A 20,654-nucleotide genomic window follows, 5' to 3' on the forward strand; every position below is an offset into this window, starting at 1 on the left:
AACTGCCACAAAGGGAGAGGTGGGGGACAGCGGGGGGGGGCGGGGCCAAGCCTCCCCGGCCAGGAGCACAAAGGCTGGGCAGGACGGGCCCGCGGGCCGGATGTGGTCTACAGACATCAGGGAGGGAAAAGTCACTGAAGCTAAAGGACCCCGTTGGCCCAAGAACTAACGAGGGACGAGCGGGGGATCAGGGAAGGCTGCAAAGGGACGGGAATTCCCTGACCCCGGCCGTCCTCTCCCGGCCGCGCTCTTGGCCAGGGCCGCTGGGGCCCCCTGCTGGCCGTTGGCGGGGGCAGGGACAGAAATTCGGCAAAGAAAAGGCACCGCACGGATTCAGAGGAGCAGTGCGCTCTGATCCCAGCCCCGGCTGCCCTCCTGCGTCCCAAACGAACCAGAGCTGCTCTTTCGGGAAGCCACCCAGCTGCGCCTTAAACACAGGGAGTCCTCCGGGGCCCCTGCTGCTCAGTCTCCCTTTTGTTTCTACTTCCTGTCCCTCCCTTCTCACATTTATCTCCACACTTCTTCTCCGTGTCCAGATCTACTCCGCCCCCAACAATCTTCCACTTTGGAAACTTTTAGACAGAGGGAAGGGATTGACTCTGTGCTCACAAATTTGCAGAAGGACAACACGGTCGAGGTCTGTTATTTCTCACCTCTACACATTAGATAATTTATTTAAAAACATTGTTGCCGTTAACAAGCATGTTCTCTCCGGAGACACGAATCCGCAGTCTGAGAACTGCAAAACTATGCATCTCGCATGGCATCTTCTAGACTGAGCCCCATCGGGTAGATAGAAAGATTAACCTCAATAATCGATACAGAAGCCCCTGGGACCCCATAAAATCGGGTCCCTAATCCATGAACTATTGGAACTCATTTACAAAACCTTCCTTGAACACGACATGAACATATTGTCTCATACTATAGAATTAGAATTTATCATCCTATTCCATGAGCTATAATGTAGCCTAATTAAAACTCTCTTTAGATAGGTTTTTTCCCCCAAAAAAAGCATTTTATCAAAAAAATCTGATTTAAATAAAAAAATCTTTTTTAAATCATTGATTTGTATCCACCTTGGTCTCCAACTGCTGTATCCCGTCCCCCAGCAATATTTCTGGTGATCGCATGCCCCCACTCCAATAGCCGCACGACCCGCAGTTTGAGAAATGTTCCTTTATGCTGTCAGGACGCTGAAGGGCAGAAATCCCTGAGGGACCTAATAACTTGCTTATTATAGAAACTTCTATAACATTTTGAATTTAAGATCGCACTTGTGTGTGTTTCCTGCTTTAACTTTGTCAATAACTCGTTTCTCTGTCCCAGTTAAAAAATACTCCTTGTGAGTTTGTTCTAGGATTGGCTACAAGCATCGTCTCGGGTCTGAGATCTTTGTAACCCTGAACATCTCTGTGCTTTTCGGTGGAAAATGACCCTCTACCGCAGAGTCCGGCTTGCCTGGGTGCCGACTCAGACCGGAGTGCCCAAGGGGACAGTCCCTATAAGACTGTCTTAGTGCAGCGGTCCCCAACCGTTTTGTCCGGAGGGGGCGAGACGACAAGCCACAGAAGACCACGGCAGCGGACGAGCACCCGCCAAAATCCACCACCAAGCGGCAACGTCAATAGGAGTCACCACCGAAATGCCACCGATTTTCGGCGGCGACGCCTCTGGAAGAGGTGGCGGCATTTCAGCGGATGCTCGTCCGCTGGCCAGTACGCGGGCACACTTAGACCCCATGGCACCCGCCGGCACCACGTTGGGGACCCCTGCCCCAGGGCTTCAGGAGCTCAGACTTGTTACTGTGGAAGGCCTTTTTCTGCAAGCCATATTTGGACAGCAAAAGCCGCGAACGAGAAAGCAAAAACCTCACACCCTCACATCCCATCTCAATTACATTAAACCAATGAAATCCCAGGCTGGTAGGAAGGCCGCTACCCACCACCACCGGAGAAACAGGTTCAAAGAAAACGTTGTTTCATTGCATTCTGCCTGGCAAGCAGTCACTCATCGACACGCGGTGATTGTGCAATCTAGACGTCATTCGTGTTCTGCCCTTTATGGTCCCCACGTCTCTACTGTTTCTCCATCCGGTTCTTTGATTGTCTCTGGCCGTTACAGAACTGATTTTGCTCGGTGTAAATCAGTTAAGCTGGTGGACTGTGGCTGGCCACAAGAATGGTTTGACAATCGGTTAAGTTTGGTCAGAGAATTGTTCAAATGATCGGTTAAGGCACAGGCTCTCAAATTTTAGCTATCCGAGGACCCTCATTTTGGCGGACCCCCAAGCCTTGTGCTCAGCCCCTGGTCCTGCCCTCACTCCACCCAATTCCCCAATACCCCTTCCCGCCCCCCTGCCCCGAGCAAACAGCTGTTCCGCGGCATGCAGGAGACACTGGAAGGGAGGGGGAGGAGTTGATGTGGGGCCAGCAGCCCAGACATGACCCACGGAGCCCCTGGAAGACCCTCGCGGACCCCAGTTTGAGAACCCCTGGGTTAAGACACAGCTAAGCACGACTCTTGGGAACCAACTCCAGGACAGGACCCGAGACCTGAACCCTCTGCCAATCACGCCGTGCAGAAGCCTGATCCTGACCGGCCAGCAGAAAAAGCTCAGCATTGTATGCCTGGCGGGTGTATTCGGATTTGGGGACTGTTAATAAACAGAGGTTAAGGATATTACCGGGTAAGGTTCTTTCCCTGGTAAAAGACCCCGCAGACTCCTGAGTCCACAGGGAACGGGTGTTATACCCTGAGCTCGCAGAGGGATAGAGCCCGGAGCTCACGGAGGAGTAAGCTGGGTGTCTTATGAGCACCACAACCCTCCCTATCACACCCCCGTTTGTGCCACCGCAACAGGCAGCGCATCGGCTTTTCCAGCAGAATTCCCCACCCGAATGCTTTCTAGACTAGACAAAGCCATTGGCTCAGAGGCCGTAACCCGCTCCCAGCCCCGGAACAATGAGCCCTTTGCTTCGTTCGGTTGTTTACCCTCGACACGGACGGTGGCTTCACTCGCCTTCCCAGGTGCACGCCAGCCCCTGGGGCTGCACAGTTCAACGGGCAAAACGAGGAACGGTTAAGTCTGCGAACGGTGTTTCCTTTGCAGCTTGAAATAAGGTTTCGGGCAATGGGTCCCAAACGCTCTGGCAACGCTCCACAGCTAATCCCAATGCACACAGATAACTGCCCCATGGCGATCACTGGCATGGGACAGGGACGGGGGGAGGACAAGGGGGAATCCTTGGGCAGGTCAGAGAAGCACCGTGCCTCAGTTTCTCCATCTCTACAGCACTGCCCTGCCTCACAGGGAGGATCAATGCAGTCAAGACGGGGAGGCATGCAGCCCCTCAAGGCGCCTTCCCAGACTGCACGGAGACCTGGGGCATCCTGATGCTCAGGGAACGGCTCCTTTAAGGCGTTGGTGCCGTCAGCCCACGAGACAGGTCATTAGACCTCTCGAGAGAGAGGGAGGTGAGAGGTCTGATGCCCAGTGTGAATGCAGCCCCCCCATGCTCTGTGCCTCAGGGACCTGAGATACGGTGCAAGGAGGACCGGCTACTTGTGGTGGGACTCACCTCCCAACCCAAACAGCTGCGACGAAACCTCGCTCAGCGCTTACACTGCTAATCCAGAGACCTCTGAACCTGCTCTCCCGCCCCGCCACCGAGAAACGGCCGCGATTCTCACAACGCGTCGCCGAGCAGCTGCACCGACGCCAACTGGTCTCCACCCGTTTCGCTGGGTGGCGTCAAGCACGCTGCACAGCCGGAAGGGAAGCGATATTCTGCACCGCTCGGGCCTCAGCTGGAGAACCACGTCCAGTTCTGGGCCCCACATTTCAGGGAAGATGGGGACAAGTCCAGAGAAGAGCAACAAAAATGGATGAAAGGGCTAGAAATCACCACCTGTGACGGAAGGTTGAAAAAACTGTGTTTGTTTAGTCTGGAGAAGAGAAGACAGAGGGGACGTGATCACAGAATACATAAAAGGTTGTTACAAGGAGGAGGAAGAATTGTTCTCCTTAACCCCTAAGGACAGGACATGAAGCAATGGGTTTAAACTGCGGCAAGGGCGGTTTAGGTCGGACATTAGGAAAAACTTCCTACCTGCCAGGGTGGTTAAACGCCGGAATAAATTGTCCAGGGAGATTGTGGAATCTCTATCATTGGGGATTTCTAAGAGCAGGTTTGACAAACACCTCTCAGGGATGGTCTAGATAATACTTAATCCTGCCACGAGTGCAGGGGACAGAACTAGATGACCTCTCGAGGTCCTTTTCAGTCCTACCAGTCTACGATTCCCTCGTATTTGGCACTGGTGCATCCATTTCTGGAATCCTGACTCCAGTTCCATTCCCAAAGGACGGGGATAAATTGGAGGGGGTTCACAGCACAGCCGTGAGAACGACTAAAGGGTTAGAAGACACGTACCTCCAGCAGCTCAGAGAGAAGGATGACTTGATCTATAACTACCTCCATGGGAACAGAAATTTGATAACAGACGACGCTTCTTCAGAGCGTCTAAGGGCAGAAGGCACCTGCATAACAGCTCGTCGGATGCCCTGAATGAATCCCAAGTTGACTTAGAGATGGGATGTTGCCTTGATTTAAGAACCCACCATGGCCCTTGGGAACTTCTCCCAATGATGAATTTCCCCCTCGCTGGTAAAAATTCACACCATCTTTGCAGTCTGCTCACTTCCCATCGATAGGCACTTACACAGGAACAAGTCCAATCATGAACTCTTCAGCCCGGCAGACAAAGGTCTAACAAGATCCGACAGTTAGGAATGGGTGACAGGGGACGGATCACTTGACGATTCCCTGCTCTGTTCACTCCCTCTGCGGCACCTGGCATTGGCCACTGTCAGCAGATAGGATACTGGGCTGGATGGACCTTTGGGCTGACCCAGTCTGGCCATTCTTCGGACGAATTCAGACTAGAAATAAAGGGCATTTTTTTCAATGAACAACTGGAACCACTTCCCGACCGCTGTGGTGGATTCCCCGTCGCTGGCGATTTTGAAATCCAAATGGGATGTTTTTTGGAAGGGGTCAGTCTAGCTCAAACGGGTCACGAGCAAGCCCTGTGCGATACTCAGAGCTGGCAACCTTACACAACCAGAGCCAACTCCCACAAGAAAACAGTCGAGTCTCCATCCCTTGACACCTTCCAAACCAGACTTTCTGGAATACGCTTTTATCATAAGCCTAACTCCCAAATCTGGACCTTAGCGTCCAGAAATCTGGGTGCCTAGCATGAACCCTTCTAAGCTTAATTACCAGCTTAGCTTTGATCTCGCTGCCACCATCCAAAAATTCCAGGGTTTTGGCCCCCTCTGGTCTCCTCAAAACCTTCCCTGGGGGACCCCAAGACCCAGAGGCCCTGAGTGTGACGCGCAACACACAGACGCGAGGTGTTCTGCTCTCTCTCCCACCCCAGACTTTCCTCTCTGGGCTAACCTGAGAGTACTGATGCAATCTCTTTACATCACAATACCAAGAAGCATGTCTCCTCTATTCCACAAAGAGACAAACCCCAAATACAAGGAAACAGAAAAGATTCTATCTCTCTTCCCCCTCCCACCAATTCCCTGGTGCTGCAGAGCTTTCCCTCCGTAGATCTAACACAAAGAGAATTCCCCTCCCTTCGTTCCTTAGCCTACCCAGAGAGAAAAACTCAAACAAGTCTTAAAAAGAAAACTTTATATAAAAAAAGAAAAAAGACATAAGAATATAAACTCTGCATCAAGTGACAATACAGGGCTATTGCTTATAAGAAAAATATGAATAAACAGTCTGATTCAAAAAGATATCCAATTTGAAACATTCCAGCAAGCTTACACACATGTAAATACAACCAAAACAACATAAAAGCCTATATTGTTTTTCTACCTGTACTTACAATTTTTGGAAACAGAAGATTAGAAGAAGAAAGAAGCTTCTCATAGCTGAGAGACAAACAAAAGACCCAGAGTCCAGAAATTCCCTTCCTGACTTTGAAAAATCCAGTTTCCTGATTGGTCCTCTGGTCAGGTGTTTGGTTCCCTTTGTTAACCCTTTACAGGGAAAAGAAACATTAACCCTTAGCTATCTATTTATGACAGCTTTAGTCATGCGCAGGTTCTCAGGCTCAACCCAGGGGCAACTGGGTGAAACTTGCCAGCCTGTGATAGACAGGACGTCAGACCAGCGCAGCGTCTCTCATCCTTTTAGCTTGCTGCCTTCCCAAACCGCATCAGGGAAAGCTCAGGGACCAGTGCCGGTCCACAGACAGGTCCTTGAGGAACACTGGACTAGATGACCTATGGTCCCTTTGGATCTACGCTCAATTCTTCCCACTGGGTCCCAGTCGGCTACCGACGCCAGCGGAAGGCCTTTGACCACACGAGGGAACCACACGAGAGCTGGGGATGAAGCCTTCTCTGGAGAGGGGATCCAGCTACGGAACAATCTTCCTGCAATAATCAGGAGAGTTCAGAGTCTGAGAGCCTTTCGGAAAGACAGCAAGACCTACCTCTTGGAAAAGGACTCTCAGCCGAAAGAATGACGCTTGACTGGGCATTTCTTTCTACTCATTTAACTCCCAGTCTAGCAAAACAAACAAAACCTCCCCAAAATTAATTACCCCCACAATAGTATTTAAAAATCCCACAACCAAAGAGCCTCCTATAACCAGAATTTTGAGCCCAAAAAGGAAGAAAGCATCAGAGATGCTACCAAAGTCCTCTAGGGTCTTGGCCAATGCCCAGACACTAGCTACAGTGATGGTCAGCAGAACAACCCCCTGAAGTAAATGGAAAGACCCTGTGTCATCTAGACCAACCAGGAATAACTCCAGACCTAACAGAAAACCCCAACAATCCTCATTTTCAACAGCACAGCAGCTCTGCTGGCATGGTCCCCAGAGATGGAGAGAAACTGAGTCTTGCTTGTCTAAGGCCAAAATTATAACTGGGTTCGCAAAAACAACCAGGTAAGTTCCTGGAGGACGGGTCCATCAACGGCTACTAGCCAAGACGGTCAGGGAGGCAACAAAAGTTTGTTCCGATTGTTAATCAGCCTAACTGAAAACACTGGTCCCCACTTTTTGGAGGGGAGGGGGTTAAGGTTGTCTGTTTCACCCCGTGGCAGCCAAGCCCCAAGCACCACCTCCGTCTCGGCCATCGCTAACGCACACAGGTGGATTGTCACTTTGTATGGGCAGCCCTCTCACGTCGCTCACGCCAGCGGCTCAGGAAGGGAACGCAAAGCCCCAGAGCACTGCACAGGACTCGGGTTTCCTGAGCCCCACCCCAGCGCAGCCCTCCCCGCTGCCACACGCTCCCCACAGCCTCTCCACATATGTCCTAAGGCAGAGCCTTTGCACAGCTTACCGCATCCCAGCATGGCGGCATGATCTCCAGCCAACCCTTCCTGTCCCCCACACTCTTGGAGGCACCTGGCTTGCAGGGGGGGTGTCACAGCATCTAAGGAAGAACATGGGGCCCCCTCCAGCCCAGGAGCCCAAGGCATCCCGCACCCAGGAGAGAAAACCAGTGATATCCAAACACACAGGCACCTGCTCCATCAGTGCAGAAGGAATTGAGGAGGGTGGTTCACTGGAGCCAGAAGGGGAATGGGGAGCAGGGGCTGGTCTCAGGGCAGAGAGGCCCCAAGGAAAGCCCCGGGGGGGCAGGGGAAGTCAGCGGGGAGAGACTCAGGGCAGGGATATGGGGGGCAGGCTCTGGGAGGGAGAAGGCAGGGAGAGCTGTCAGGGAGGGGCTATTGGGGGTGGCCCCAGAGTGGGAGGATTCAGTGAGCAGGACCACAGGGTAGGCTCAGGGGGAGGGGAGAGTGAATTGAAGGCTCAGGGGGAGGGTGCCCTGGGTAGGGGATCCTTGAGCTCACAGGGAGGCATCCCAAGAGATGGGGCCTCCTAGACAGGATGGGGGCCTCGGGGAGGTGAATCCCTGGGTGGGAGTCCCCAGAGCCTGGGGTGCTCAGGGAGAGGGACCCCTGGGTAGGGCATCCAGGGGGTTGGGCTGGACAGGGACGGCCCGGGGGGAGTCCTGGGTAACGATCCTCCTGGGGGGGCTGAAGAGGAGGGACCTTTGGGTGAGGGGTCTGCGGCCTGGACTGAAGGTTCAGGGTGGAGGATCCCAGGGACGAGGGCCCCTGGGTAGGGGATACGGGGAGCGGGGTCCTCAGGCTTCCTTGCGCTGACAACAGAAATTACTTCCCGACCCCAGGAGGGGGGACCGAAGCCTGAGCCCAAACCCCAGCGCTCCGGGCAGCGGGGGGCTGCAGACCGAGACCTGACGCGGCCCTGGGGACCCCATTCTAAGGGGTCGCGACCCACAGCTTGAGAAGCGCGGCCCTAGGAGACCGGGGGGGGCACCCAGGGGCACAGCCTGGGCAGGGGGCTCAGGGCAGGAGGCCCCTGGGTGGGAGACCCCAGCGGGGGCAGGGACGAGGCCCCGGGAGGGGCAGGGGGCTCAGGGCAGGAGGACCCAGGTTAGGGGGAGTCGGGGGGCGGGGGGAGGGACCCTGGGGGGCGGGGCCCAGGGATGGGGCGCAGGGGGCGGGCTGGGGGGAGCCTGGAGGGGGGCCGTGAGGGAGACCTCGGGGCGGGGGCGGCCCGGGAGCTGGGGGCGGGAAGACCGAGGGGCGGGGCCAGGGCAGGGCGATGGGGGCGGGGCCTAGGGGGATGATGGGAGGGGCCTGGAAGGGTCGGGCCCGGGAGAGAATGCCTGGAAGGGGATGGGGCCGGGCCTGGGGAGCTGGGGGCGGGGCCTGGAGGGGGTTTTATCGGGGCGGGGCCCGGGAGGGGAATGCTCGGGGGGGGCCAGGGAGAGGCGGATGGGCGATGGGCCTAGGGGATGATGTTGAGGACTATGGGGGCGGGGCTGGGCAGCTGGAGGGCGGGGGCCCGGAGGGGGTGGCTCGGGGGGCGGGGCCAGGGGGATCTCGGGGGGCGGGGCCTCTCACCAGCAGATCCTCCACCGCCACCACTTCGCTCAGCACCGACTCCATCGCGTCCCCAACCCCGGAAGCTGCCGCCCCGGAACTGATCCTGCGGCTCGTCCCGGAACCGGAAACGCGCCCTCTGTTTTCCGCCCGCTGCCCCGCCCCTCGCCGCTTAGGCGCATGCGCCGCTGGGCTCCGGCCGGCTCCCGCCCCCGCTGCGGAGCGCGAAAGGAAAGCGGGTGGTCTGGCCCAAGGCGGCCACCGTCCCGGTCCGGGAGGACCCGCCCCTGTCTGTCAGGGAGGGGGCGGCCCCTGTTACCATGGCGCCCGCGCGGCGCTGAGAGACGCGGGCGGGGGAGAGAGGAGCGGCCGCGCCTGCGCAACGTGGGGCGGGGACGGACGGCAGTTTGCGCATGCGTTGGCGAAAGGGGCCGCGCAGGGGTTGCCGGGAAATGCGGGTCCGCCCTGTGACGTTGGAGGGGGAGATGGTGGGCACGCCCCCTTAGTTACCATGGGGACGCGACGCTCCGACAGGACACCCCGCCTTTTGGGGGGCGCGCCCACCTCAGTTCCCATGGCAACACACGGACCAGCCCCGCCCCCTTCTCTCAGGGGAGTGCCCAGCATCCCGTTCCCATGGCAACACAGGGACCAGCCCCGGGAGTGCCCAGCATCCCGTTCCCATGGCAACAATGGACCCCTCCCATTTGGGGGGGGTGCCCAGCATCCCGTTCCCACGGTAACACAGGGCTCCCCCATTGGGGGTGTCCCTGCCCGCTGTGGGGCGCAGGCTGTGCACACGCCGGCTCGGCAGGCAGCGGGGGGAGCAGCGGCAGTGTCCCGGGGGCACATCCTGGCACATCAGCTGAGAGAGGGGCCCCGTCATGCCAGGCCCCTCCACCGGGGGTCCCGCCTGTGCCAGGCGCCGCGCCCGCCCCCTCAGAGCGATCGGCTCCGGCTCTCTGCAGACCCAGGCAGGCGTCACAGGCCTGGCTCCCCTCCTCCCACCGCTCCCTGCCCTGGGCCTGCTGCTCCCTGTGGCAGGCCGGGGGCGGCGGACGATGCCCTCAGCTTCCTCCATTGCTTCCTCGTCCTCAGCTTGCATCCTGCCAGTTTTGCCAGCTGGCGTTCTGGTGCTGCCCGCACCCCGGTGCCAGCCTGCTGGGTGCGGTGTGAGGCCCGGCTGGCTCCAACCCCGGAGCGCCCATCTTCCTTCCCCGCAGCGAGGGCCCTGCTGACCACGTGGGAGTTTTCTCTCACGTTGGCATGATGCTGGTGTGTGCCTCAGTTTCCCTTCCCGTACCTTGCATTGCCACTCGGTGGAGGGACGAGCATTTAGGTGTGTGCAGGGCACGGTGGCACCTGGCTGTCTGGGCGCAGCCATGTGGGTTGCTGAGCAATGGGGAGGACATGAGCCCCGGCCAGTCTAAGGGGGCGCTGAGACCACCTGGCTCCCTCTGCCGGAAAAGAGAGCCCCCCCGGAGTCCCTCCACAAGACTGCTCCAAAGCTGGGGCATAGAACCAACCCTGGGGCTCCCTGATCCCCCCCCCCATCCTTCTCTGGGACCCAAGGGTGATAACAACCTTCCTACACCCCCCCGATAGCCTCCCCCACCACACAGAGCCAACCACCCATAGGAGTTCCCTCCACCCAACCTCAGACGCACGAAGTCCAGGTGGCACCCTGGGCCCATTCTGTGTTTTCTGTCCTGATGGCCAGACCCCCACCCTAGCCACCAGCCCCCCCTCCCCTCCCCGAGCCGGGGAGAGAACCCAGGAGTCCTGGCTCCCAGCCCCCCTGCTCTAACCACCAGCCTCCACTCCTCTGCGAGGGCCAGGGGGAGAACCCAGGAGTCCTGGCTCCCAGTCCCCCCTGCTCTAACCACTAGACCCCACTCCCCTCCCAGAGCCAGGAAGAGAACCCAGGAGTCCTGGCTCCCAGTCCCCCCTGCTCTAACCACCAGCTCCCACTCCCCTCCCAGAGCTGGGGAGAGAACCCAGGTGTCCTGGCTCCCAGCCCCCCTGCTCTAACCACCAGGGCCCACTCCCCTCCCAGGCAGGTGAGAACCCAGAGTCCTGGGGTATCCCAGCCCCCCTGGAGAAGCCCACCAACTCCCCTGCCAGAGCGGGAGAGACCCAGGTTTAGTCTTCTGGCTTAGCCCCCTGCTACTGAGCCACTGCAGCGAGGCCGGCTGGAGAGAACCCAGGTCGCCAGGCACCAGCCAGGGGCGCACGGTACTCGCATTTCCCTCCCAGGGGGGAAGGTCCGGGGGCTGGCCTCAGGACCCCTCATTGGAGGGGGAGTCCAGGGGGCACACAGACCCCCCACTGGAGGGAATCCAGGGGGCAGCACGTGGGCGCAACATTCACCGCGAGTGGCCCTAGGGTGGGAAGCCCAGCAGAGTCCTGCCCAGTCCCAGGCGGGCCCAGGATCACTGGGTGCTGAGGGGTGGGGGCACCCCCTCCCGAGCCCGGAACCAGCCAGCCCGACGCCCTTGCAGACGGGACATGAATCTCCACCGGAGGCTTCGTAGTTCCCCCAGGACATCCTGTGGGTTTCTTGGCTGGCTGTGGGGACAAGAGGTCAGTAAGCAGGGGGGGCTGGGAGCCCAGACAACCTGGGGTCTCTCCCTGCTCGGGGAGGGTGAGTGGGGTTGGCTGGGGTGGCGGCTCTGTTCTTCATCATGCTGCTGCTACTTGGACTGGACAGTCAGGTGGGTGCTGGGAGCCTGGACTCCTGGGTTCGCTCCCCGGCTCGGGGACGGGAGTGGGGGCTGGTGGTTAGAGCAGGGGGGCTGGAAGCCAGGACTCCTGGGTTCTCTCCCCGGCTCTGGGAGGGGAGTAGGGGCTGGTGGGTTAGAGCAGGGGGGGCTGGGAGCCAGGACTCCTGGGTTCTCTCCCCGGCTCTGGGAGGGGAGTAGGGGCTGGTGGGTTAGAGCAGGGGGGGCTGGGAGCCAGGACTCCTGGGTTCTCTCCCCGGCTCTGGGAGGGGAGTAGGGGCTGGTGGGTTAGAGCAGGGGGGGCTGGGAGCCAGGACTCCTGGGTTCTCTCCCCGGCTCTGGGAGGGGAGTAGGGGCTGGTGGGTTAGAGCAGGGGGCGCTGGGAGCCAGGACTCCTGGGTTCTGTCCCCGGCTCTGGGAGGGGAGTGGGGGCTGGTGGGTTGGAGCACGGGGGGCCAAGAGCCAGGACGCCTGGGTTCTCTCCCCGGCTCTGGGAGGGGAGTAGGGGCTGGTGGGTTAGAGCGGGGGGGCAGGGAGCTAGGACTCCTGGGTTCTATTCTAGCTTTAGGGACCCAGCCCCCTGCCCTCCCTCCCACCGGGAAGCGACACCCATGGGGCAGGGCTGCCCCCTGCCCTCAGCGTCAGCCCCAGGAGATGGCCTGGTCCCTGGGCCACTGTATGGACCAGTGAAGGGGCGGGGCCTGTCCCCCCTCTACCGCCGGTACCTTCATCAAACTTCCAGGTGGCCACGAACGCCTCCGCGCTGGTCCCGTCCGACTCGCTGTTCCCGAAGTTGTGGTAGTGCCAGGCCGAGCCGTCCGTCCAGCGCCAGGAGCCCTCGCCCTGGGGGCAGCGCGGCGTTGAGAGCACCGGGCCGGCTACCTAGCCTGGGCCAGCCCATGGCTGAGCTCGGCCGCAGGAGCAACTGAGGCACAGCGCCTCCGCCCTGTTCTTCAGGCCGCTCCTGCCGTCCGAGCTCGCTCTCAGCCCCCCTTCTGCGTGGAAGAGCCCCCGCTTTGGGGACGCTAGCCCACTGCCCCTCTGCCCGAGCCCCCCACCCCACATGCCGGAGCCCCGAATCCCTCCCCCGGAACCGGAGACGCCCTGAGGACCCCCACCCGCGGCCGGAGGAGGCCTGGCCTACCCCAGGCAGAGCCCCCGAGCCGCCCCCTTACCAGCGCCCGGCCAAGCCACCTCACTCCCTTGCCAGACCCCCCCCATCCGCTCACCGGGTCCCTCCTTACTCGCCCGCCCCGGAGGAGGAGGGATGCGGTGAGATGTGAGGGCCTCCGGAGAGGGGACATGGAGCAGAGGGACTTGCCCCACGGAAGGCAGCAGGAAGTGGGGGGCCTTGGGAATGGTGTGGGGGAGTCTTAGCCTTCCGTGGCCTATTATACCCCCCCCATGGAGACCTCCTCAAGCCAGCATCTCAAGTTTTCCATCAGAAACCCCGCCCTTGGAGGGCCCCCCAAATTCGGGGCACCCCTTTGTTTTAGGGAACATTGTCATGAGTTTCCCTGGTGGAAATTTCATTCTGAGAGGGGAAAAATACTTTTTTTGCGGGGGGCACTGAAATATGAGTCTCCAAAGTGTAGATCTTAAGACCAGCAGCCCCACCGCTAGCTCAGCACGGAGCTATCCCGGTTGTTAGGAGGGGGCCTGGGCAGACCCCTGGACTGGGGCAGGTTTCTGGAGAACGGGGGGCTCAGGAAAGGATCTGGGGGGCAGGAACGGGCTAATGCCATCCCGGGACGTGCCGTGTGAGGAGTGGCGGGAAGGGGGCAAAGCGGAGGTGCCCCAGGGGGAGCCTGGAACCCTTCACCCACCTGAAAAAGGCATTTGACAGAGTGGAGAGGGGACAGAGCCGACCCCCCGAGCCGAGCCGAGGGGGCACGTGACCCAGGGGGCTCAGCAGCCCCGAGGCCCAGCAGCAGAGCCCCTCACCTGGGAGTCACGGCTGCCCCCCAGCCAATAGGCTTCCTTTCTCTTGTAGTTGTGGGAGGTACCCATGAGCTGATAGATGAAGTTGTTCTCCTCGGCGCTGTGCACGGATGCCAGGTGGGCGCCCTCCGCCAGGTCCTTGCAGTCCCTCTGGGGCGTGGGGGGGTGACACACACCGTGGGGGTAGGGGGAGCACAGCCTGACCCCTCACTACCTCAACAAGTCCCTGCCCTCCCCCACTCCTCCCCACATCTCAGCCCCCCCATTCCTCCACTCCCACACCCCAGTGAGCTCCCCCACCTCACCCCCATGTCTCTATTGCTTTCCTCTATTCCTTCTTTATTTTTTTTATTATTTATGTTCTTTCTTATTCCTTTTTTTTAGCTTTTATATGTCTTTATTTTTGTTTTTAGCGGCTTTTTATCTGGTTAGAGGCAGGGGGCGCTGGGAGCCAGGACTCCTGGGTTTGCCCCGGCTCTGGAGGGAGTGGGGCTGGTGGTTGGAGCACGGGCCAAGGAGCCGGACGGCTGGGTTCTCTCCCGGCTCTGGGAGGGGAGTAGGGGCTTGGATGGCGGTAGAAGCGGGTGGGGGCAGGGAGTAGGACTCCTGGGTTTCTATTTCTAGCTTTTAGGGACCCAGCCCCCTTGCCCTCACCTACCCACGGGAAGCGAACCCCATGGGGCAGGGCTGCCCCCTGCCCTCAGCGTCAGCCCCAGGTAGATGGCCTGGTCCTGAGGCCACGGTTATGGACCAGTTGAAGGGCGCCTCTATTCCCGGGGGCCTGTCCCCCTCTACCGCCGGTACCTTCATCAAACTTCCAGGTGCCACGAAACGCCTCCGCGCTGGTTCCCGTCCGGATCTCGCTGTCCGAAGTTGTGGGTTAGTTGCAGAGCCGAGCCGTTCCGTCCAGCGCCAGGAGCCCCGCCCATGGGTGGCAGCGCGCGTTGGAGACACGGGGCCGGCTACCTAGCCTGGGCCAGCCCATGGCTGAGCTCGGCCGCAGGGAGCAACTGAGGCACAGCGACCGTCGCCCTGTTCTTTCAGGCCGCTTCTGCCAGTCCGAAGGCTCCTTCAGCCCCCTTCTGCGTGGAAGAGCCCCCGCTCTTGGGGACGCTAGCCCACTGCCCCTCTGCCCGTCCCCCCACCCCACATTGCCGGAGCCCCGAATCCCCCCCCCGAACCGGAGACGCCCTGAGGACCCCCAAAAAAAAAAAAAAAAAAAAAAAAAAAAAAAACCACGCGGCGAGAGGAGGCCTGGCACTACCCCAGCCAGGCCCCCGAGCCGCCCCCTCTTACCAGCGCCCGGCAAGCCCACCGTCACTCCCCTAAGCCAGACCCCCATCCGCTTTCACCGGGTCCTTCCTTACTCGCCCGCCCCGGAGGAGGAGGACTTGCGGTAGACTGTGGAGCCATCCGGGAGAGGGACATGGAGCAGAGGGGACTTGCCCACGGAAGGCAGCAGGAAGTGGGGGCCTTGGAATGGTGTGGGGCGTCTTAGCCTTCCGTGGGCCTATTTATACCCCCCCCATGGAACTCCTCCAAGCCCAGCATCTCCAAGTTTCCATCAGAAACCCCGCCCTTGGAGGGCCCCCCAATTCGGGGCACCCCTTGTTTTAGAACATTGTCATGGAGTTTCCCCTTGGTGGAAATTTCATTCTGAGAGATGGGAAAATTAACTTTTTTTGGGGGGGCACTGAAATATGAGTCTCCAAAGTGCTAGATCTTAAGACCCAGCAGCCTCCCGCTAGCTCAGCACGGGCTATTTTCCCGGTTGTAGGAGGGGGGCCTGGGCAGACCCCTGGACTGGTGGCAGGTTTCTGTGAGAACGGGGGCTCAGGAAAGGATCTTGGGGGCGGAACGGCTAATGCCATCCCGGACGTGCCGTTGAGGAGTTGGGGAATGGGGGCAAAGCCGGAGGTGCCCAGGGGGGCCTTGGAAACCCTTCACCCACCTTGAAAAGGCATTTGACAGAAGTGGGAGAGGGTGACAGAGCCGGAAAACCCCCCCGAGCCGAGCCCGTGATGGGGGACGTGGACCCAGGGCTCCGCAGCCCCGAGGGCCAGCAGCAGAGCCCCTCACCTGGGAGTCACGGCTGCCCCCAGCCAATAGGCTTCCTTTCTCTTTGTAGTTCGTGGGATGGTCCCATTGAGCTGAATAGATAAGTAGTGTTCTCCTCGGCGCTGTGCACGGATGCCAGGTGGGCGCCCTCCGCAGGTCCTTGCAGTCCCTCTGGGGCGTGGGGGGTGACACACACCGTGGGGAGGATAGGGGAGCACAGCACTGGACCCCTCACTACACTCAACAGTTTCCCTGCCCTCCCCAACTCCTTTCCCCACATCTCAGCCCCCCCATTCCTCCACTCCCACACCCCAGTGAGCCTTCCCACCTGACCCCCCCCACCGCCGCTGCTCCCCCCCCACATGCCAGCTGTGATGAAATGGGAGTTTGCTGTCATTTTAGGAAGCCGCTGTGTGCCTCAGTTTCCCCATATGCAAAAAGGTCTTGTTTGGGCTCTGGGCAGGCTGAAAGGTGTGAATGGCTCCTAGCTGCGTGGGGCTTGGGTCCCATATCAAGGGAGCCACTCGGACTTTGATACCCAGCAAGCCAAGCCGTGTTCGGCCAGCTGGAGGTTGAAGGACTCGGGAGGTGCCAGGGGGTGGTTAAGCGTTGGCTGCTCCGGGCACTGGGCACACCCCTGAACTGGGACAGAGAGGTCAGGGGGGCTTGGGGCTGACCCACCCGGGCCAGGCTGTGACGTTCTGTTCTCCGGGCCGGCCGAGGACTTTCTAACGGACCCGAGTGTGGCCGCGCTGGCCGGGTGTCCCTGCGGGGCTTGCCCTGGGGGAAGGGGGAAGCCCCGGGGGGTCCGGCACCCTGACAGTCCCCAAAGCTGGGGTCACAGAGCTCCAGTCCTGCCAGTCACCCCCACCTCCCACCTCCTCCAGCCCAGTCACCACTGCTCCCCCAGGGCCACACCCACCCCAGGTACCCCCAGTGTTCCCACACCCCCTAGTGTCCCCTCCCCCCAAGGGTGGGGGTCCTACCCCAGCTCCCTGTGGCCAGGCCAAGCCAGATGCCGTGGGCCCTTGGACCCGGGGGGGGCCATACCTCGGCTTCCCACCACCCTTTAGTGGCTGTCACCGGGTAGTAGCAGAAGTCACGGTACTGGTACCAGCCGGCGGGGCAGCACCCTTGGGTGCATGGGCAGGAGCGGCCATTGGAAGAGGCTGCGGGGAGCGAAGTGAAGCATAAGCCAAAGCTGGCGGGGGCTCAGAATCCAGGATCGGGATCCTCGAGCCCCCCACCCCAGGAGAGGACCCCCAGATCCTGACCCAAGGGGGTTTCCTGGCCTCCCACCCAGCCAGGCTCCGTGGCCCGTGACGCCCTGCTGCCAAACTGCGCGTCAGAGAACCCCAAACGGTGAAAACCTTCGGCTGGGGGGAAAAAAACCCCTGACAATTTTTTCTCTGAGATTCTCAAAGGAATCTGCCAAGTGGTTTTGTCAAGAGCCGACTGGCAGTCTTGGGGGGTCCGGGATGAGATGGGGGTTCGACTGCCCTGCCACTCGCTCCCTTTCTGACCCCTCGTAGCAAGAGTCCATCACCCGCCCCGGGTTCATCTTCCAGATCCTCTCACTCACTTCCAGGCGGGGAACCTGCGCCTCTCTGGGCTGCTGGGCCCAGTGGCAGGGAGTTCCCCAGGCTCCTGGCAGCAGGGCAACATGGCAGAACCTCTCCCTGGTTCCAGACCCCATCCTGTCCCTGCCCTTTCGGAGGAGACTAGCCAGGCCTGGTCTTGTCACTGTGTCCCATTGGTTACAATCCACTTATCCATAGCTCCCTGCTCTAACCACTAGCCCCTACTCCCCTCCCAGAGCCAGGGGAGAACCCAGGAGTCTGGAGTACTTGCAGTCCCCAGATCTGCACCCTTTAACACCCCGCCCCGGGGGGCAACGATCTCAGAAAAGGGGCCCAAGCCAGCCCCACCCCTCCGCACTTACCCACTGGGCTAGGGGATCTGAGCAGGAGAGTGACGAGGAAGGGACCCAGGCATCCGGGCCACCAGCGCAGTGTTCCCATGTCTGAAAGGAAGGGCTCACGGGGGGAACCAGACCTGGACGGGAAGGAAAGGAGGCCAGTCCCCTGCTGCTGTGCCCTTAACAACCAGTGCTCTGACCACTAGCCCCCACTTCCCTCCCAGAGCTGGGGAGAGAACCCAGGAGTCCTGGCTCCCAGCCCCCCCGCTCTGACCACCAGGCCCCACTCCCAGAGCCGAGGAGAGAACCCAGGCGTCCTGGCTCCCAGACCCCGCTGCTCTAACCCCCCAGCCCTCACTCCCCTCCCAGACCGGGGGAGAGAACCCAGGAGTCCTGGCTCCCAGCATCCTGGCTCCACCCCCCTTCTACACCAGCCCCCACTCCCTTCCCAGAGCCGGGGAGGAACCCAGGCCAGTCCCCTGGTCCAGCCCCTTACCACCCAGTGGCTCTGACCACCATGCCACCCACTCCCCTACCCAGAGCTGGCGGAGAGAACCCAGGAGTCCTGGCTCCCAGCCCGCCCCTGCTCTAACCAGCCCAGGCCCCACTCCCCTCCAGAAGCCGGGGGGAGAGGGAACCCAGGAGTTCCTGGCTCCAGTCGCCCGCTTGCTCTGACCCACCTGCCCCCCACTCCCCTCCCAGACGCGGGAGAGAACCCAGGAGGTCCTGGCTCCCAGCCCCCCCCCCCCGCGGTCTAACCCACCGGCCCCCACTCCCCTCCCAGAGCCGCGGAGAGAACCCAGGAAGTCCTGGCTCCCAGACCCCGCGTGCTCGACCCACCAGGCCCCCACTCCCCCTCCCAAGAGCCGGGGAGAGAAACCCAGGAGTCCTGGCATCCCAGCCCCCCCCCCGCCTCTAACCCACCCAGCCCCCACTCCCTTCCCAGAAGCCGGGGACGAGAACCCAGGCGTCGCTGGCTCCCAGCCCCCCCTGTCTAACCCGACCAGCCCCCACCTCCCCTCCCAGAGCCGGGGAGAGAACCCAGGCGTCCTGGCTCCCATCTTCCCTGCTCTAACCCACCAGCCCCCACTCCCCTCCCAGAGCCGGGGGAGAACCCAGGCGTCCTGGCCGGGCTGTCCCTTACTCAGACAGGTGTCTCTAGCTGATGCGAGGGGGCAGCATTGCCCCCCGTGGGTGCTCCGTGGGTCAGGGCGCTGCCCGGAGCTGCCCCCTTTTATGCACCCGCCCCAGCTGCAGCAGCTGTGTTTGCCCTGGCTCGGGTTGCCCCGAACAATGGGGACGAGACGCCGCCCAAACCGCCTCTGCCCCCCGGCACCAGGGGACACATTGCGGCTCCGCCCCGCCTAGATCCAGGCCTGGCTCAGGTACCGGGACCGACTCCAGATTGATGCCCGGGGTGGGGGCTTTTTCTTATATCGGCCCCTTTTACCCCCCACCCCAGGGCCGATTTTTTGCAATCTAATTTTTCACACTTGCTGTCTGGTCGCCTTACCCACACATGTGTCCTTTCACGCACACGCCCTCTCGCACAGACACCCGCACAGAGACAAGCGTGTTACACAAGCACACGCCCGTGCAAGCCGGCACACGGCCAGAGACACAGAGTGCGAGCAGAGCTAAGCGTTCGCACCCGAACCCAGGAGTGGCAGGGGTGGATTCGGGTCTCGGGTGGGTCCCCCGGAGTCACTCCAGGGCAGGGGCTGGAATCTGGGCTCAATCTGGAGTCGGTCCCGATACCTGAGCCTGGCCTGGATCCAGGCGGGGCGGAGCCGCAATGTGTCCCCTGGTGCCGGGGGGCAGAGGCGGTTTGGGCGGCGTCTCGTCCCCATTGTTCGGGGCAACCCGAGCCAGGGCAAACACAGCTGCTGCAGCTGGGGTGGGTGCATAAAAGGGGGCAGCTCCAGGCAGCGCCCTGACCCACGGAGCACCCACGGGGGGCAACGCTGCCCCCTCACATCAGCTAGAGACACCTGTCTGAGTAAGGGACAGTCCGGCCAGGATGCCTGGGTTCTCCCTCGGCTCTGGGAGGAGAGCGGGGGCTGGTGGTTAGAGCAGTGGGGGCTGGGAGCCAGGACTCCTGGGTTCCCTCCCTGGCTCTGGGAGGGGAGGCTGGTGGGTTGGAGCCGGGGGGGGGGCGCTCGGAGCCAGGACTCCTGGGTTCTCTCCCTGGCACTCTTAGGGCAGTGCACTCTAATGCTGGCCCCAAGAACTTACCTTCCACGATGGCAGGTGAGGCTGTTAGTCCCTCATCCTCGAGCTTCTTTCCTGCAGCGTGTGAGTGAGTGCTCCGCGTCGGGGAGACATTCTGCATCCCTGTTGGTTCAGGGCTGTGTGAGGCTCTGGGAGGGCTGGGTCGGGCTAGGACCAGGGCCAGTTCTGTTCTCTGGGAGCCAGGCACTGGTGCAGCGGGTGGTTGGTCTGCCAGCCAGCAAGGCGCCGTGCCTAGGTGTGCCTCAGTTTCCCTCTGTCCTTTGCCTTGCTGCCTAGTTCAGTGTGCTGAATGGCTACAGTGACTGGGCCATTCAAAGTTGGCTGAAACTGACCGAGGTCTGCAGAGAGAACGGACCCTCCAGCGCCTGAACGCAGCTGGATCTCCGGCCGGGGGGGGTTGTGGCCTCCGCGTGGCCCCACCTGGAGGCGAAGGGCTGGACGGGGCCAAGGGCTGGATCCGGGACAGGCCGCACGTCTGCTCCCACTTGCAGTGGCCGATTACCCAATGGGCCCCTGGGGTCCGTGACCAGAGGCCCCGGCCAATATGCCCCCCCTGGAAAAATCTCCCCCTGCCTTGGCCTAGGGGCTGGAGGAGCTGGGGCTGCAGTGGGGGGCTCGGAGCTTCTCCAGTCTCGGGGCTGCAGCAGGGTGGGGCCAGGGACCAAACGGAGCAGAGATCTGGGGGGGGTCACTCTGGACGGGACCCCCCCACACCTCGCCCCATCTCTGGCCCACGGCTGGAGCTGGAGATTCCCGGTCAGTGGCAGGAAGGTCTGGTCGTGTCGCTCGGCGGAACAAAGCCCCCGGGAAGCTTTCGTCCCCCCCTCCCCA

General features: G+C 61.0%; 5 protein-coding genes across 6 annotated transcripts in view; 2 read left to right on the plus strand and 3 right to left on the minus strand.

Annotated features, from left to right (window-relative positions):
- The window catches only part of FIS1 (fission, mitochondrial 1), an 18,467-nt gene extending 9,381 nt beyond the window's left edge, over positions 1 to 9,086 (minus strand). The window contains exon 1 of the mRNA XM_032799415.2: positions 8,976 to 9,086. Within this exon, the coding sequence (XP_032655306.1) occupies positions 8,976 to 9,020 (45 nt within the window). The 5' untranslated portion in view covers positions 9,021 to 9,086. The remainder of the gene's footprint in view (positions 1 to 8,975) is intronic.
- The window catches only part of LOC116836046 (uncharacterized), a 441,820-nt gene that overhangs the window by 220,809 nt on the left and 200,357 nt on the right, over positions 1 to 20,654 (plus strand).
- Positions 1 to 20,654, minus strand: part of LOC116836047 (uncharacterized) — a 445,785-nt gene that overhangs the window by 185,256 nt on the left and 239,875 nt on the right.
- The window catches only part of LOC116824745 (uncharacterized), an 864,335-nt gene that overhangs the window by 76,600 nt on the left and 767,081 nt on the right, over positions 1 to 20,654 (plus strand). The window lies entirely within an intron of this gene.
- Positions 9,127 to 19,923, minus strand: LOC116836056 (uncharacterized). Its single transcript, XM_032799420.1, has 6 exons — positions 19,795 to 19,923; positions 17,616 to 17,709; positions 16,724 to 16,842; positions 13,607 to 13,765; positions 12,400 to 12,517; positions 9,127 to 9,419 (listed from the first exon to the last, which is right to left on the minus strand). The coding sequence occupies exons 1-6, from the start codon at positions 19,921 to 19,923 to the stop codon at positions 9,127 to 9,129; spliced, it is 912 nt and encodes a 303-aa protein (XP_032655311.1).

This window comes from Chelonoidis abingdonii, chromosome 11 (assembly GCF_003597395.2).
Source record: "Chelonoidis abingdonii isolate Lonesome George chromosome 11, CheloAbing_2.0, whole genome shotgun sequence".
In the NCBI taxonomy this organism is placed as follows: domain Eukaryota; kingdom Metazoa; phylum Chordata; order Testudines; family Testudinidae; genus Chelonoidis; species Chelonoidis abingdonii.